This window comes from Rhinopithecus roxellana, chromosome 12, assembly GCF_007565055.1.
Source record: "Rhinopithecus roxellana isolate Shanxi Qingling chromosome 12, ASM756505v1, whole genome shotgun sequence".
NCBI lineage: Eukaryota > Metazoa > Chordata > Mammalia > Primates > Cercopithecidae > Rhinopithecus > Rhinopithecus roxellana.
This window is the reverse complement of record NC_044560.1, coordinates 124,932,339-124,951,976: the sequence shown is the minus strand read 5'-3', so window position 1 is coordinate 124,951,976 and position 19,638 is coordinate 124,932,339. Positions and strand designations below refer to the sequence as shown.

The 19,638-nt window shown below is 37.8% G+C and overlaps 2 protein-coding genes across 4 annotated transcripts in view; one reads left to right on the top strand and one right to left on the bottom strand.

Moving 5' to 3' along the window:
* LOC104657143 (selection and upkeep of intraepithelial T-cells protein 1) overlaps positions 1 to 19,638 on the top strand; it is a 175,897-nt gene that overhangs the window by 69,141 nt on the left and 87,118 nt on the right. The gene's annotated exons all lie outside the window — the stretch shown is intronic.
* The window catches only part of LOC115892367 (putative selection and upkeep of intraepithelial T-cells protein 1 homolog), a 36,068-nt gene that overhangs the window by 4,691 nt on the left and 11,739 nt on the right, over positions 1 to 19,638 (bottom strand). For all 3 annotated transcript variants that reach the window (XM_030913563.1, XM_030913565.1, XM_030913564.1), the window contains exons 4-6: positions 17,255 to 17,536; positions 13,774 to 13,878; positions 10,519 to 10,617 (exon numbers count right to left, since the gene is read on the bottom strand). In XM_030913563.1, coding sequence (XP_030769423.1) covers positions 10,519 to 10,617; positions 13,774 to 13,878; positions 17,255 to 17,536 — 486 coding nt within the window. The remainder of the gene's footprint in view (positions 1 to 10,518; positions 10,618 to 13,773; positions 13,879 to 17,254; positions 17,537 to 19,638) is intronic.

The following is a 19,638-nucleotide window of genomic DNA, read 5'->3' as shown; positions in this document are numbered from 1 at the left end:
GGCATAAACATGGAGAGAAAAAGTCAAAAATAAAGAAGAGAAGTTAAGAGACAGAGAATGGAGTAGAAAGTTCTGATTGACAGAATCTAAAGTTAAAAAGAAGACAAACTAAATAAAGGAGAAAAGGAAGTACAGTTATGTGCCACATAATGACGTTTTGGTTAACAGTGAACCATATATATCACAGTGTTCTCATAAGATTATAATGGAGCTGAAAATTTTCTTTCATCTAGTGATGTCATCCTGAGGAATTAATTAATGAGCTGTTGGAACTGTAACAAGAATGCATAGCTGAGGAACAAGCAAGAGACAAGGAAACTGCAGGAGAAGAAAAAGAAGAACTTCTCAGGAAATCCAGAGTGAATGGCTTAGCAGAAGCTTTTGCAGACATCGACAAGCTCCTTAAAATATTTGAAAATATGAACTCCAATACTGAAAGGATTGCATTAATGAACAGGAATGTTGTGGTATGTTATCTGCTTACAAGCAAACCACGATGGATGCTTCTGCAGAGATAACTCCTTTAAGAAGAGCCTCCAGCAGGTCCTTCAGGAATTTTCACAGAAGAGAAAACATCCTTATCATAGGAGGTGACAGGTCCATATGTGTTACTGCCCTTGAAGATCTTCCAGGGGGATAAAATACGGAAGTAGAAAATGGTGATAGTGATGATCCTGACCCTGTGTAGGCCCAGGTTAAGGTGTGTATTTGTATCTTAGTTTTTAACAAAAAAAAATTTTTTTAATTGTTTTATTAGAAAAAGCTTGTAGAATAATGACATAAAGAAAGAAAACATTTTTGTACCACTATACAATATATTTATGTTTTAAGCTGTTATTACAAAACAGTCAAAAAGTTAAGAAATTTTTAAGTTTACAAGTAAATAAGTCACAATAAGCTAAGGTTAATTCATTACCAAATAAAGAAAGTTTTTAAAGTAAATTTAGTGTAGGCTAAGTGTACAGTGTTGATAAAGCCTACAAGAGTGTACAGAAATGTCCTAAGTCTTCTCATTCACTCACTACTCATTCAGTTACTCACCCAAAGCAATTTCCAGTCCCGCAAGCTCTATTCATAAGTGCCCTGTACAGATGTACCATATTTTATCCTTTATACCATATATTCACTGTCCCTTTTCTATGTTTAGATATGTTTAGATACATAAATACTTGCCATTGTGTTACAATTGCCTATAGCATTCAGTACAGTAGTATGCTGGTCTGGTTTTTAGCCTAGGATAATAGGCTATACCTTATAGCTTAGGTGTGTAGTATGCAATACCATTTAGGTTTATGTAAATATGCTACATGGTATTCACATAATGATGCAATTGCCCACATAAATAGTTCTCAGAATGTATCCCATTGTTAAGCAACACATGGCTGTATTTAAAACAATGGTAGCTGAGATTTTTTGAGACCTGACGAAAAACACTAATGTAGAAAATCAGGGAGCCCAGTTAATCCTTATTATTAAAAAATAAAAAGAATTCCACAAAGGCATGTACATGTGCATGTGCGCGCGCGTGCACACACACACACACACACACACACATACACACACACACACACACAATAAAAACTCTTGAGCAGCCAGAGAAAAAGAAAGTTCACATTCAGAAGCGCCAATTAGACTAAAAGCAGACTTCTCAAGAGAATAGAAACAGTGGAAGTCACAATAGTGAAATAATATGTTCAATGCACTGGAAAAAATCTTCAAACTAAAATTCTGTAGCCATTGAAATAAATGTGAGACAAACACTATCAGATAGTGTGATAGTATTTGTTAAGTCTGACATGCAAGAAAAAATAAAAGTCAAAAAAGTTGTAAACTATAGATAAATATAAATAAGCAATGCTATATAAAACAATAATTAAAATAATGTTCTATGAGGTTTAAATAACATAGAATTAATATCTTCAGTGATCATAGTATATGTCCTGATGGAACTACACGTTACTAAACTATTCCAAGATCTTTTTATCTTCTGAGAGTGTTTAAGATATTGATATGGTTAGGCTTTTTGTTCTCACCCAAATCTTATCTTGAATCATAATCCCCATGTGTAGAAGAGAGGGAAGTGATTGGATTATGAGGATGATTTCCCCCATGCTGTTCTCATGATAGTGAGTGAATTCTCACGAGTTTTAGAAATGGTAGTTTTTCCTGCTCTCTCACGTGCGCTCTCTCACCTGCTGTCATTTAAGACATGCCTGCTTCCCCTTCCGCCATGATTGGAAGTTTCCTGAGGTCTCCCCAGCCATGCAGAACTACCAGTCGATTGAATCTCCTTTGCTTATAAATTACTCAGACTCTAGTTGTATCTTTATAGCAGTGTGAGCACGGACTAATTCAGGTATTAATTAAATTTAGACTTGATAGTAAAATTTCTAAATGAACCACTTAAATAATGGGAAAAAAAACACTGTATAAATTATATGTCATTATAAGTAAAAACAGATGGAATAATTAAAATTACAAACAGAAAATAAAATGTTTAAAACACAATACAATGAAAATGAAGAAAAATAGAAATATGTATATAAAACAGGAAGGTCAGATAAGCACAAAATGATGTTAGAAATTTGAAACATCAATAAGCTAAAAGTATAAATGATCCATTTAAGTGGCAATAATTATAAAAGAGAGTAGATTAAAAATTAAAATCTAATTATATCCTTTTCCAAGAGAAGCACAAAATCATAAATATGCAGAAAAATTTAAGTATAAAATATTTTAAGCTAAATAAAAAGAAAAATATGTACAATACAAATATAAATCAAAAGATTGTAGCCATTAACTTGGTGAAAATTGGTAAAATTTGAATATATTTTGAAGATAAAGGAAACTGATTAATGTCCTGTTGATAGTGAGGTGCAAGAAAACAAAAAGTAGCCATACTACTATTGGGAAAATAGATGGTAAGACAAGAAAGCATTACTAGATACACGTAATAATTAATGTTTTCTTTTGCCAGTAAAGCTTATCCACTTCAATGGTATATCAACTTAATATCATGACTTCAAACTGTAAAGGAATAATTGACAAAACTAGAGAATTTATATTTAAGTAATTATTACCATTTTATTACTTAATTTATCTATTTTTCCTGTTTGTCATACCTGTTTACTCTTTCCTGCATTTTAGAGGAACTTTTTTAAAATCACATTTTAATTTATTTATCTTTTTTGGTTTTGACTCTATCAATTTGTATCATTTTGATTACACTAGGAATTAAATTATACATGCTCAACTTTTCACAATCTACTGAGAAACACCATTTTATCACTACAATAGACCTCTTTATCATTTCTACTTATGTTGTAGTTGTTTTATATATTACAAGTATATGTACATAAATTAAAAATCCAATCAGACAATGTTATTTTTTTGCTTTTCATCATCAAACATATTAAAGAACTCAAGAGGAAAGGAATATTGTAATAGATTTACTTCAATAGTTACGATTTGTCTTCCTTAACTCCTAATGACCACGTTTCCTTCTGCTGTTATCTCCCGTCTGAAGAACTACAGTGCTTTGAAGCAGTTCTGCTGGTAAAGAATTACCCAAGATTTTATTTCCCCTTAAAATGTTTTTACTAACTTTCATTATTTAAGTACATTTTCACTGGACATAAAATTATGGTTTGGCAGTTCTTTACTTTCAGCATAGAAAAAAGTCACTTCCTTCTGACACCATGGATGGATTTGGATTAGAATTCCACCATTGTTTGTATTATTGTTTTCCCTCATAAGTAATGTGTCCATTTTCTCTGGATGTTTTTAATAATTTTTCTATGGCTTTACCTTTGGAATCATTTGATTGTTATGGTATGGCCATGGATTTCCCTAGATTTCTATTTGGGGGTTCACTGTACTTTTTGAATGTGTAGGTTATGTCTTCTGCCACATTTGTGAAGTTTTCGATTTCTTCAAATATCTTTACTGTGCTTCATTCTTATGTTTTGTACTGAAACTCCCAGGACACAAGTTTCATTCTATTGCTATTGTCCTACAGGTCCCTGAAACTCTGCTTTTTTTAAATTCTTTTTTCTCATTGGTGTTCACGTTGAATAAGTTCTATGCATCTATCTCTCAAGTACATTGAATATTTTCTCTGTCATCTCAGTTCTGCTATTGAGCCTATACTGTGATAATTAAAAAAAAATACTATTGTAGCTTTTAGCTCTAGGATATCAAGGTGGTTCCTCTGCATATTTTCTATTTTTTTGCTGAAGCTTCATTTCCCATTTGTTTCAGAGTGTTTGCCATTACTTCTTGGATATTTTTATAGTAGCAGTTTTAAACTCTTTGATAATTTTAACATCTGTGTAATCTCAGTGTTGCTCCCTATTGTTCTTACTCATGCATGCTGAGATTTTCCTGATTCTTCACATGCTGAGTAATTTTGGATTGTCTTCTGGATATTTTGAATATGATGTTATACATCTCAGATTCTTGTCAAATCTTATGGGGCATGTTAATATTTTTGTTTTCATGGACACCTGACCCAGTTGGGTTTGGGTTATAAGTCCTATGAACATTGACCTTTCATATATTTTTCAATTCCTGTTTGAAAGCAATTATTTAAAAATTATTGCTAAATTATTTTTTGAAGTATTTTTCATATTTGTCTTGTGTGTGTGCTATAGGCAATGATATTTCCCTTAGCTTAGTCCTCAATATCTTCTATGTGCTGGGATTTTTTAAATCAGATGTATACATTTAAAGTTCTGGGATGAACTCTGGAGTTCATAAACAACTCTATGGAATCAATTTCCCAAGGTTCTTTCCTCTCTGCTCTCTCTCTGGTAATTTCTAGTTCCCTAGGGCTTGTCTATTTGTCATTTCAGGCCAGAAATCTTGGGTTTTTATATACCTCCACTATGCTGTACACTCCCTGCAACTGTACTTGTGTCCATGACTGAGCAGCACTAGGACATGGAGAGACAAAGTCACTTAGGGTTTCTCCACCCTCTTTTTGCCATAGATCTTCTGAGAAAAGTGGAAAGTCTATTTCTAGGAGTCACAAACACTTCTAGTTTCATGCTACCACTACAACCACAAACCAGAGATTCCTTTCTCATTTCTGAAATCTTAACTAGAAGATTTTTCCTGGAGCTTTTGCTGTTTGCATTAATGACACCTTCTGGGATTCATGGTGCTTTGAGCCCAGGCTTAGTGTATTAGTCTGTTTTCATGCTGCTGGTAAAGACATATCCGAGCTGGCAAGAAAAAGAAGTTTAACGGGACTAACAGCTCCACATGGCTGGGGAGGCCTCAGTATCATGGCGGAACATGAAAGGCACTTCCTACATGGGGGCATCAAGAGAAAATGAAGTAGAAGCAAAAGCAGAAACCCCCAGTAAAACATCAGCTCTAGTGAGACTTATTCACTATCATGAGAATAGCATGGGAAAGGCCAGCCCCCATGATTCAATTACCTCCCCCTGGGTTCCTTCCACAACATGTGGCAATTCTGGGAGATAAAATCCAAGTTGAGATTTGGGTGGGGACACTGCTAAACCATATCATTCCTCCCCTGGCATCTCCAAATCTCATGTCTTCACATTTCTAAAGCAATCATGCCTTGTCAACAGTCCCCCAAAGCTTTAACTCATTTCAGCATTAACCCAGAAGTCCACAGTCCAAAGTCTCACCTCAGGCATGGCAAGTCCTTTCTGCCTATGAGCCTGTACAATCAAAAGCAAGCTAGTTACTTCCTAGATACAATGAGGGTACAGGTATTTGGTAAATATGGCCATTCCAAATGGGAGAAATTGGCCAGAACAAAGAAGTACAGAGCCCATGCAGGGCAGTCAAAATTTAAAGCTCCGAATTTACCTCCTTTGACTTCATATCTCACATCCAGGTCATGTTGATGCAAGCAGTGGGTTCCCATGGTCTTGGGAAGCTCTGTCTCTTTGGCTTTGCAGGATACAGCCCCACTCCTGGCTGCTATTATGGGCTAGCACTGAATGTCTGCAGTTTTTCCAGGAGTATGGTACAAGCTGTCAGTGGATCTACCATTCTGGGGTCTGAAGGACGGTGGCCCTATTCTCACAGTTCCACTAGTCAGTGCCCCAGTAGGGACTCTTTGTGGGGCCTCTGATCCCACATTTCCCTTCTGCACTGCTGTAGTAGAGGTTCTCCATGAAGGCGCCACCCCTGCAGCAAAAGTTTGTCTGGGCATCCAGGCATTTCCATACATCTTCTGAAATCTAGGTGGAGGTTCCCAAACCTCAATTTTTTACTTCTGTGAACCTGCATGCTCAACACCATGTGGAAATAGCCAAGGCTGGGGGATTCTACCCTCTGAAGCCACAGCCTAAGCTTTATGTTGGTCACTTTCAGCCATGGCTGGAGCAGCTGGGACACAGAACACCAAGTCCCTAGGCTTCAAACAGCACAGGGACCCTGGGTCTGGCCCACAAAACCACTTTTTCCTCCTGGGCCTCCAGGCCTGTGATGGGAGAGGCTACCATAAAGATCCCTGACATGCCCTGGAGACATTTTCCCTGTGGTCTTGCAGATTAACATTAGGCCCCTTGCTACTTATGCAAATTTATGCAGCTGATTTAAATTTCTCCCCAGAAAATGGATTTTTCTTTTCTATTGCATAGTCAGGCTGCAAATTTTCTGAACTTTTATCCACTGTTTCCCTTTTAAAACTGAATGCCTGGTCAGGTGCAGTGGCTCAAGCCTGTGATCCCAGCACTTTGGGAGGCCACATCAGGTGGATCACCTGAGATCAGGAGTTTGAGACCAGCCTGCTCAACATGGTGGAACCCTGCCTCTAGTAAAAATATTTTAAAACTTAGCTGGATTTGGTGGCAGACACCTGTAATTCCAGCTATTGAGTAAGCTGAGGCATGAGAATTGCTTGAACCCAGGAGGTGGAGGTTGCAGTGAGCCAAGATTGTGCCACTCCACTACAACCTGGGCAACAAGAGTGAAACTCAATCTCAAAAAAAAAAAAAACCACCTGAATACCTTTAACATTACTCAAGTCACCTCTTGAATGGTTTGCTGCTTAGAAATTTCTTCTGCCAGATACCCTAAATCATCTTTCTCAAGTTCAAATTCCACAAATCTCTCGGGCAAGGGCAAAATGCCACCAGTCTCTTTGCTGAAACATAACAAGAGTAACTCTTGTGCCAGTTCCCAACAAGTTCCTCTTCTTCACCTGAGACCATCTCAGCCTGGATCTTATTGTCCATATCACTACCAGCATTTTAGGCAAACCTGTTCAACAATTCTCTAGGGAGTTCCAAACTTTCCCACATTTTCCTTTCTTCCTTGGAGTCCTTCAAACTGTTCCAACCTCTGCCCATTACACAGTTCTAAAGTCGCTTCCACATTTTGGGGTATCTTTTCAGCAATGCCCCACTCTACTGATACCCATTTACTGTATTAGCCCATTTTCATGCTGCTGATAAAGACATACCCGAGACTGGGAAGAAAAACAGGACTTACTTTAACTGGACTTACAGTTCCACATGGCTGGGGAAGCCTCAGAATCATGGCGGGAGGTGAAAGGAATGTCTTACATGGTGGCAGCAAGAGAAAATGGGGAAGAAGGAAAAGCAGAAACCCCTGATAAACCCATCAGATCTCATGAGACTTATTCAATATCACAAGAATAGCATGGGAAAGACTGGCCCCTGTGATTCAATTACCTCCTCCTGGGTCCCTCCCACAATATATGGGAATTCTGGGAGATAAAATTCAAGTTGAGATTTGGGTGGGGACACAGCCAAACCATATCACTTGGGTATACCAGAGGGAAAAAATGACAAACTCATTGCTGGTTCGGTATTTCCTTGGTTTCTGGTCTTCCTTAATCTGATTGCTACTGTTTGCTTTACAATATCCTCAAATACCTGCTTGATGCATTCTGTCCAGTTTTTAAGCAATATTCAATTAAAGAGACAGGGCAGGATGTACTCACTCTATCTTATCTAGTGCCAATAGTCCAGTTCTCTTTTAATTGTTCCTGGTCACCTGTTTTTCTTATCCACCTTGTGTTTAAATCTTAATTATTATATATTTAATTCCTAGACATTCTAGTTGATCTCTTTCAACTATTCTTGATCTTTTTATTAGTTTCATCTTTGATTCTTATTTTGAATTCATCCTTTTATTTTTAAAATATATTAAAAATATTTATATTGTGTATCTAATAAACAGCAACTCTATTTCATAGTTGCTATTTCTGAAAAACCTAAAATCATCTTTGACACTTTTTGTTTTCTTGCACCTCAATATCTAATAGGACGTTAATCAGTTGCCTTTATCTTCAAAATATATTCAAATTTCACCAATCTTCACCAAGTTAATGGCTACAATCTCATTAAGGGAGGGTTTATGTATATGAATGATTAAGGCAGAATTATTTTCAAATTCTACTGTTTGGTACTGATGGAGAAAAAGTATTTTTCTTATTATTATACTCTATGAGATGTATTTTTAGTGAATTTTTACACAGACTATTTTGATGTTCACCCCTTTGGGGTCCCAGATACATGTGGTTATTTTTATTAAACTCTTCCTTTATGAGGGCTCTGGTAATCATCCTTTGTCCACTTGACTCCAATGTGGACTTCAAAACAAAATAAGCAACCTGGATTTAGAAGATGCCCATGGAGAGAGAGAGAGAGAGATAGATAGAGAGAGAAAGAGACAGAGAGAGAGAAGAAGAAGAGGAAGAAGAAGAAGAGGAAGAAGAAGAAGAAGAGAAGAAGAAGAAGAAGAAGAAGAAGAAGAAGAAGAAGAAGAAGAAGAAGAAGAAGAAGAAGAAGAAGAAGAAGAAGAAGAAGAAGAAGAAGAAGAAGAAGAAGAAGAAGAAGGAGGAGGAGGAGGAGGAGGAGGAGGAGGAGGAGGAGGAGGAGGGGGAGGAGGGGGAGGAGGGGGAGGAGGGGGGAGGAGGAGGGGGAGGAGGGGGAGGAGGAGGAGGAGAGGAAGAAAAGAAGAAGAAGAGGAGGAGGGAGGAAGAAGGAGGAGGAGAGGAGGAGAAAGAGGAAGAGGAAGAGGTGGGGGAGGCAGGGAGGGAGGGAGGGAGAAAGAAAAAACTCAAAATAAGGTTTTGATTGCATCTTTTGATTTCTTCCAGTACACAAAATATTTCCTTAGTTTTCTCAATTGCTTAAAAATAACTTGAAAATAATATTTGGTGGATATAGACAGACAGATAGATAGACATTGCAGTATATATACTGTAGTCAGAAAGAATAGTTTAGGAAATTACATACTGATTGAAATAGAATTATATTTTATACATTCTTAAGCATTCTTGCCAGCTTTTGTTGATCCTGGTGGGCTTGTCCTTTGGGCTCATTTGTTTGTGAAGATTTGAGGATTGGGTTTACACTTTGAGGTGCAAATAGATGGAATAGGTTATGCTGGGGAAAATTCAAAATATATAAAGGTTTGAAAAGACTATCTATGTAGCATCTGGACCAGTTATGTCTTAGGAGTGAAGGCAAAGCTCTTGCAAAGAATAAAGTGATCCTTTTGTTTAGTGTTTACTTTGATCATCATTGTTTTATGTAAATAACTCCCAGTAACTGCAAACAAATAAAAAGTATTGCTAAATTCTCGGATGTTATCATAACAAAGTATATAAATATAGCTGCACTTCTAGTAACATCTAAATATATAGGCAAGATGTATTAGTTCGTTCTCAAACTACTATGAAGAAATACCTGAGACTGAGTAATGTATACAGAAAGGAGGTTTAATTGATGCACAGTTCCAATTAAGGCTGAGGAAGCCTCAGGAAACTTACAATTATGGTGAAAGGCACCTCTTCACAAGGTGTCAGGAAAGAGAATGAGTGCCGAGCGAAGGGGGAAGCCCCTTATAAAACTATCAGATCTCAAAACTATGAGAACTCACTCACCATCATGAGAACAGCATGGGGGAAACTCCCCCATGATTCAATTATCTCTACCTGGTGTCACCCTTCACACGTGAAGATTATCACAATTCAAGGTGATATTTGAGTTGGGACACAGAGCCAAACCATATCACAAGATGATCAAATAATGGCTTTCAATAGTCTTGAAACTGAATAGGAAATAAAACATGTAATATTGGCCTTTTGAACTCATTAATTTTTCAAATGGAATCTCTGATGCAAAAATGGTTATTAATCACTGTCTTGGAGCCAACATTTGGTGACATAAATAATTGTGTTTTGTAAATGAGCATCTGGATCCCATAATCTTGGATGAAATGGTTGCCAGACCTCAAGGAATATATCCGTTCCCCTGGTATGCAAGCAATTGTGACCATGAGTGATGCTGAAAATACAGGCAGTCATCAGAGAAGCCTAAGACTCTGCATCTTGCACAGTTCAGAGGACAGCATCTAAAGTTTCTAAGGTGTCCCTAAATCCTGACTCCTTCTGTTGTTGCTAGGAAAGTTGCCCAGTTTTACCTAAATACATCCAAGTAAAGAGGGTACCAGGCTAAGAAGAGATGAACTGAGAATTTCTATTTTTCTAGTACCACTTACCTCTTTTCCTGAATTGCAAATAGATAGGCAAAATGCCAATATACATCAGGAAAGGTAGACACTGAAACACAAGATGAACACACCTTATATTCTGTGCAACTGAAAAAGGATCAAGGAGAAGGAGAATTAGGAGGCTAGCTCTTTTGGAATACATTGGAACAGCAACAAACATGCTAGATTAAGGAAATTATTTTAAGGTCTCAATATAATGTCTATTTAGGTCTATTCAACCTAAGTCACAGCTCAGGCATAAAAAGCAGGATTGTGAATGAGGTAGAGCCAGGAATCAGGAATGAGGGGAAAACTTGTTTGGACTTAGGATAGATGAGGGTACTGGAGAACAGTATTTTCCTACTTTCCCACCCTCTGTGCAGCATGTTTGTTGATCACAACATGAAAATAAGATCTAGAGAGAATGGGACCCCGGTCACTATAACATATACGAGTCTGATGTTTGTAGGACAAACAAAATGGTAGTTTGGGGAAACTCTGAGTTAGCTAAGAGGACAACAGTGCTTTGGAACCCAATAATTTCACAGTTGTAATGCCCTGAAGGTATAACTGAAGGATCTTCTTTATAGCACTCCTGCTATTTAGTCACTCAAACTTTGCTTGAAAACTTATATTCTAGAGAGCTTACTATGGTGTGAGAAAGATTATTTCAAGTCTGGGCAATTTTCCTTATTAAACCATGCTTTCCCATATCAAACTAGATATTTATTTATTTATTTAGAGACGGAGTCTCACTCTGTCACCCAGGCTGGAGTAAAGTAGCACGAACTTGGCTCACTGCAACCTCTGCCTCCTGTGTTCAAGCGATTCTCGTGCCTCAGCCTCCCAAGTAGCTAGGAACTACAGGCATGCATCACCACACCCAGATAACTTTTTGTATTTCTATTAGAGACGGGGTTTCACTATGTTGGCCAGGTTGGTCTCGAGCTCCTGAACTCAAGCAATCTGCTCCTTTTAGACTACAAAAGTGCTAGGATTACAGGCATAAGCCTCAAACTAGATTTTTAAAAGATTCTTTTGCTTATTTATAACAATTCTAGAAGAAAATGACAAGACTTGTGTAATTCTGAGACACATTATGCAAAGAACCAATAACTATAAATACTTGGCTTAGGGTGAAGAAGATCCAGAAAAGAACATGATGCTTTCTGTTTGAGTTTTTCTTTTGTTTTGGTTCTATGTTTTTGTGTGTGTGAGTTTTTAAAATCACAAATACCAGAAACTACCAACAGGAAAGTCCTAAAAGGAAGTTTCCTTACATCACACTAGAAGTAACCTCTACAAGGACAAAGACTTTAAATTGTTTTTTCCTTTTGCTTTACTGTTAATATCTAGAACAGTACGTAATCCCTGAGATACTCAGCATACATTTGTTGAACAGATAAGTCAAATTGCCTAATGAGTGAGTTAGTGACCTCCTCATCACTGAAAGTACGCAAGGATGATGTTGATACCTCACATCTTAGTGGAGAAGAGCATCACTATATTTGGAGCAAAATGTTCACATTTGAAACGTCTAAGTTTCAGCCCTGGCTCTACATGTTTGAGCTTGAACAATTTAACTGAAAACTCTGATGACTAATTTCTTCATCCAAAAGATGGTGATAATAAATGGAACCTACCTCATAGGGTGTTTGGATGACATTAACTATAAATTGTTTATCACATTTTCTGGCACATGATAAATACTCATTCAAAGTTATACAGATCTTTATGAATTATATAGGACTGGCCAAGATGAACTCTATTTTCGTTTTTCGGCTTGTTTTCTGAACTATAGAAGAGTTTCATTTTCCTGATAACTCTCAAAAGGCACCTTGTCTTATCAATTATATTTATGTCACTATGGATGAAATTATTTCCCAAAGTCTCCTAGTCCATCTCCTCCTCTATACAAAGCAGCCTAGAATGTATCACAGCTTCTTTCTCTCAGGAAATCTAGAATACTTGATGGCATAACATGTCATTTCTGTTACTCATCTTGCATGGTCTAAAGTCCTAAGATCCAGTACTGTGAGGGGCCATTCTCAAATGTATCCAATGTCTTCTCTGCCTTCTGTTTTCAACTCTCTGAAATTAAGGCTGCATTTCCCACCCTTAGTGATGCAAGGGGTGTATGTTTAGGTTAATTTCATAGGAAGAACAAAGGGGAGTTGAGAGAAGATTCAGGAGAACCAAGAATTGGATTATTGGTTCATGTGTTTTTCTTTTTCTTATAATCAAGGTAAAATATTCTGGAGAATTTGAGGAATAAGTCTGAAAATCCATAGATGCCTGTGGAAGAGAAAACTATTCCAGCCTGGGCTACAGAGCAAAAAAAAAAAAAAAAAACAAAAGCATATATATATATATTCAAAACTATTATTATTTTTGTTTTTGTTGTTGTTGTTGAGACAGAGTCTCGCTCAGCTGCCCAGGCTGGAGTACACTGGCATGATCTCGGCTCGCTGCAACCGCCATCTCCCAGGTTCAAGTGATTCTCACATCTCATCCTCCCGAGTAGCTGGGATTACAGGCACCCACCATCATGCCTGGCTAATTTCTGTATTTTAGTAGAGATGGGGTTTCACCATGTTGGCCATTTCTTTTGTTTTGGTTCTATGTTTTTGTGTGTGTGAGTTTTTAAAATCACAAATACCAGAAACTACCAACAGGAAAATCCTAAAAGGAAGAGTTTCCTTACATCACACTAGAAGTAACTTCTACAAGGACAAAGACTTTAAGTTGTTTTTTCCTTTTGCTTTACTGTTAATATCTAGAACAATACGTAATCCCTGAGATACTCAGCATACATTTGTTGAACAAACAAGTCAAATTGCCTAATGAGTGAGTTAGTGACCTCCTCACCACTGAAAGTACTTGAACTCCTGATCTCAGGTGATCCACCTGCCTTGGCCTCCCAAAGTGCTAGTGATTACAGGCATGAGTCACTGCACCTAGCCTCAAAACTATTATTATTTAAATTCCAGAAAATGGCCCAAGTGAGAAGAAATAAGTAATGATGGCTCCGCAAGGATCAGGAGATTTTTGAGGTGACAGCTACTATGGCAGCAGCAGTGCTTTCGCTCTGGAGAACCACATAAACATGGAGAACACTAGCTCATCCTGAGATATAACTCAAGATATTAAGACCTTCTTTGGCAAATACAGCCGTGAGATGCTTTGTGGTTGACACTGTTTTGTGTGAACCTCCTCCGAACACTTGGTATCAAGTAAAGAAGGAATGGCTTCAGAACTCATTACCTTTTATTCTGAGAAACAGAAGAGCAACCACAATGCTCAAATATATCCAAGGATATGAAATTTTATGTGACATCAATGACATATACTCTGATTTGAACAGGATATCTGAAAGAAAGAGTAGAAAGACTTGGTAAGTACAGCAACAGAATTATAAGATTACATTGTGCATGGAAGGTTACTGCTGAAGAAGCAGGAGCCACACTTAAGGTCCCCATTACACTCCATGCTATAAACTCTGAGCTCAGATGAGGGTTGTCAGTCAATGAAGCTGGACTAGGGGAAAGAACAGAATTTGGGAGTTATTGTGTCAAGAATAGAACAGTACTGGATGAAAGGATGAATTCCTACTTCTGTTCCTACATTCTAGTGGACAATCCACGAAAGGAGGGAAATTATAGAACAGAGCCTTGGATGCCACAGTAAATGTTGAATTTGGAAAACTCCATAGTTGTGGGACTGGATCAGAAGTGCCACTGGTGAAATTTTAGAAAGTTTAAAGAAAAAGTAAGAGCTCTAAAGTCACAGAAATAAAACTAAGAAAGACATCTGACATTCAGTGTTTAAATTCCCTGTAGGGAGTTCCTGTGAGACCAATTTAACAGAAAAATTCTCCCAGAAGAGAATATCTAATATCCTGATCAAAATGTAGAAGGAAGGAAAGAAAGAAGGAAGGAAGGAAGGAAGGAAGGAAGGAAGGAAGGAAGGAAGGAAGGAAGGAAGGAAGGGAGGGAGGGAGGGAGGGAGGGAGGGAGGGAGGGAGGGAGGGAGGGAGGGATAGGGTCCAGCCCTACTGGGCCTGTGGGTTTTTCTCTTCATGTGCAGAGATGAGAGAGCGTAGAAATAAAGACACAAGACAAAGAGATAGAAGAAAAGACAGCTGGGCCCGGGGGACCACTACCACCAAGACGCAGAGACCAGTAGTGGCCCCAAATACCTGGCTGCGCTGTTATTTATTGTATACAAGGCAAGGGGGCAGGGTAAGGAGTGTGAATCATCTCCAATGATAGATAAGGTCATGCGAGTCACGTGTCCATCAGACAGGGGGCCCTTCCCTATTTGGTAGCCGAGGCAAAGAGACAGAGGGAACAGCTTACATCATTATTTCTTCTATGCATTTTTCAGAGAGCTCAACAGCTTTAATTCTTTCACTAATTCTGCTACTGCTGTCTAGAAGGCGGAGCCAGGTGTACAAGGTGGAACATTAAAGTGCACCAGGAACATGACCGCTGAAGCACAGCATCACAGGGAGACGTTTAGGCCTCTGGATGGCTACAGACAGGCTTGACTGATGGCAGGCCTTCCACAAGAGGTGGTAGAGCAGAGTCTTCCCTAAGTTCCCTGGGGAAAGGGAGACTCCCTTTCCCAGTCTGCTAAGTAATGGGTGCCTTCCCAGGCACTGGCACTACTGCTAGACCAAGGTCTGCTAAGTAACAGGTGCCTTCCCAGGCACTGGTGTTATCGCTAGACCAAGGAGCCCTCTAGTGGCCCTGTTCGGGTGTAACAGAGGGCTCACACTTGTCTTCTGATCACTTCTCACCAGGTCCCTTCAGCTCCTGTCTCTGTATGGCCTGGTTTTTCCTATGTTGTAATTGTAGAACAAAGATTATTATAATATTGCAATAAAACGTAATGCTACAAACTAATGATTAATAATATTCACATATAATCATATCTATAATCTATTTCTAATATAACTATTCTTATTCTATATATTTTCTTTATTACACTGGAACAACTTGTGCCCTCAGTCTCTTGCCTTGGCACCTGGGTAGCTTGCCACCCACAGGAAGGAAGGAAGGAAGGAAGGAAGGAAGGAAGGAAGGAAGGAAGGAAGGAAGGAAGGAAGGAAGGGAGGGAGGGAGGGAGGGAGGGAGGGAGGGAGGGAGGGGAGGGAGGGAGGGAAGGAATTGCTGAGTGTTGATAAAGCAGATAATTCCTCAAATTTCTCAAAGTTTAGAAAATCAGGAAAGTTGAAAGTCAACGTTTGCCCATCATTTTCTGCCAATTACTAGGGATTGGGAGAGTGGAGTTTTAAGATCCTTGTATATAAGATATAAAGAGAGACAAACATGGGTTCCCAAATAATGAAGGAGAGATTGGGAACAGAGAAACCACAGAATTATACAGGCAATACCTCCAGAGACTGGGATTTTCAGATACAGAACACAAAATAAATATCTTAGTGTATTTCAATTTAAGATGATGTGAAGTCTAGCAGGCTAACCTACTAAATTAACACCAGACTATTAGAACCTGAGGCACACATGGATTCTAGAAAAAACAACAACAAAAATAACATGTAAAAATAGCACAATCCATTGTCAAGGCATCCCCCCTACTTGGCTATCATCATGACTCAATTTGCGTTCTTCATTTTTGAAAGGCTTCTATTTGAAATTTTAAAAATAAACAAGAAAGGAGCATGAGATCTGAGGTTCTAGATTCACACCTTACCTTCAACAACGCTGATTACTGTTGGTCAGTGCAGGAAACCTAAATGGCTCAGAAGGGAAACGTAGGATTAAAAGGGAAACCAGAAGTAATACTCCCATGAAGTGGCGCAGAAAACTGAAATGGTGAGTTGATTAAAGGAGTCTATTTTGGGTCACAAAGGGACCTAAGCACCTGAAATGGATGGGTTTCTGCTGAACAGGAAGAAAAAAAAAGGACTTACAGTATTTATTTTATCAGCTTTCTAATTGTTCACTCATGGCTGTTAAGAGAAAGGATATTTCCTTGATATTAAGCCTCTGTGAACTGGATCCAGTTAAATGCTTACCTTCTTCTATTCAGAGTAATTTAACAACAGAGGTAAAATTGATCTGAAATCACATCCAAAGACCCTCTGGGTAGACACTAATGATGTCTCTCAGGGAATATTCTCCTCCTTCTTCTTTTTTGGGAAAGCATCTCTTGAGAAATGAAACTAAAATAATTCCCTGTCTCTGTGTTAAGTAATACTAGGACCAAACCAGTTTCTGTAATAAAGTACACTTGTGACATAATAATTTTTAAATCAATATTAATTCTGCATATTGCTTTGTTTTGTAAAACTATTGCACTGGCAATATTTCATTTCAAGCTCAAAATAACATATACTTTATCATTTCCAAATGAGATAAATCAACGGTCTTGAAGGTTAAGTGATATCCAAGGTCACAAAGCCCAAAAAAGGTGAATCTAGCACTCAAATGACATAAAAACTTTGGAAGCCTTAACATGCTATACAGAACAAGGGCTTTTTCTTTAATGATTCTAATATCTTCCATTATTTAAAATAACCGCTTAGCACCTGGTATTTTCCTTGTCCCAGCAACTTAATACATTTTCAATAGTGCATGTCTACAGCAGTTCATAGTTCATAAAACAGCCTCACATTTATTATTCCACTTAATTTTCTCTTTAGTTGGCCACACTGAAGAAGGACATGAAATTTTATGTGACAGTTCTTCCTTGATAAAACCAAGCCACAAGCACTCACCTGGTATGACAATACCTGCCCTTTTCTCTTGACCAGTGACTGGGTTGTAAAAGCAGCAAGTTACAGGACCATGGGTGTTATTTTTTAGAAGAATGGTCATCTTCAAATGTAATAATCCAGCTCCATCCTGAGAGTAAGATTTTGATGAATGTGGAATTACATTCCCACTGCTATCTTTCCACGCCATCTGGGCTTGTGGGAACCACCCTCCTGAGGTACACTCCACCACAAACCCCTCTGTGTTGAGAACCTGAACATTAATTTGCACATCCAAGCCTACAGCTGGAAAGAAGAGAGAGAGAAATTACATTACAGTTATTGGTGTGGACTCAAGAATTGAGAAGTAAATCAGCCTTTTCATTCTCTGTGCCCTATATATACCATATATACCATAAGTGTAATGCGGGTGGCCACAATTAGAACAAGAATAATACTTCCATCCAAATCCAAGCTAGCGAGACATCAAAAATGTTATCTATAAAAGAAAAGACTGATAATTGGGACTTAACTGTTGTTCTTCAAAAGACCACATGTAAAAAGTGAAAAAAAGTCACAGCTAGGAGAAGGCACTTGCAATACATCTGGAAAGTAGCATCCAAAATATATTAAGTATTATAAATCAATAAGACAGATAAACTTTGTGTTTTCAATGGGAAAAATATTTGAAAAGCCATCTCATTTTAAAAAATATCCAGGTTACCAATAATTATATGCAAAGATGTTCAACATCACCAGCCATCAGGGAAATACAAAGTAAAACTTTAATGACATTCCACTTCACCCCACCAAAATGTTTTAATGAACAGCACTGGCACTGACATTACCAAAGACTGGAGAGGCTGTAGAGCAACTAGAGCTCTCCTATATGGCTGGCTCCAGGACTGTGAATCGGTTAACCTCTCTGGGAAATTGTTAGTATCTACTGAAATTGAGCATACGCCTATGCTCATGACCCAACACTTTCACTCCTACTTATAATACATAACAGAAATGAGTACTGATGTATACAAAACAATATGTTCAAAAATATTCATGGCAGTATTAGTCATAGTAGCCCAAAACTGAAAGTAACCCAAAAGTTCATTCACAGCATAGAATACAAGGAAAAACAAAAGAAGAAATTTCTGCCACTTACAACATAAACGAATAATGGTAAGCAACTGCACACATATATGTGTGATTCCATTTATATAAGTTCTAGAACAGCAAAACTAATCTATGGAAATAGAAGTTAGAACCCCAGCAAGAGAAGAGTGGTATTGACTAGAAAGAGGTAAGATGGAACATTTGGATATATTTAATATCTTGATCTGAGGGGTGAATCTGTGGGTGTCCCTATATGTAAAAATTTATTGAGCTGTGCACTTGAGATTTGTGCACTCCATGTATATAAAGTCTACTTGATTACAAAAATAAAAATAATTTAATCAATCCAAGCCAGAGCCAGATTCATCTGGGTGCCCCCATCTCTCAACTGGCTATTTTGAAATTTGCATCATCATTTCTTAAGCATATAAATTGAATCAAGTTATTTTGGGGGAATAGAATTGTATAAGTGAAAACAATTAAAAAAACAGAAATTATGTGTTTCAATTTTGGGCTGCCATTAATGGCAAGGTAATTGTGACCATCCTTCCTGTTGGAGACAACCCAAAAGGTAGATAAAATACAAAAAGCACCTCATAAAATTGGATTAAAAATATAGCAAGATAAAGAATCATTACAGGACTTAAATGGGGAAGTGATTGGAATTCAAGGAGGTTCTAGCTATTTCTGCCCCTGTAGCATTTACTTGCCAGGAAAGGCAGCAAATACTCTAAATTTCCTTTAGAGAACTTCAGGTAGGGAAAGAAGATCAGAATCCTAAAGCTCAAAAGGATAAAGATCCTGATGGATCAGCACCACTCCATATCCAAGGGGACAAAAGCCCATTCCTGGCCTTTCCCCATGGATACATTTGTTGACTTCATACAGGTAAATAGAAAATAATAAGCAAATAACAGACATGTAGGATGAACAAGTTTAGAGATCCAATATACTATCTGAGGACTAAAGGCAATAAAATTGTACTGTATTAGAGATTTCTGCCAAATTAGTAGATTTTAGCTGCTTTTGCCACAAAAAGGGTTACTATGCGAGATAATGAATATATAAATTTGCTTCACTATAGTAACCATTTTACTATTTATGTATCCTACAATATCATGTTGTATACTTTAAATACACACAATGAAATTTATTTTTAAAAAATAGAAAATAATGAGCAGTTTGGAGGCCTCTAGAGGCTGAGCGAAGTGCGGCACCTACCAATGCAGAAATCTCACCATAGAAAGTGAAGCTATGGATTAGGATCCCATAGAGTGCCATCTGAAGTAGCAGAATAA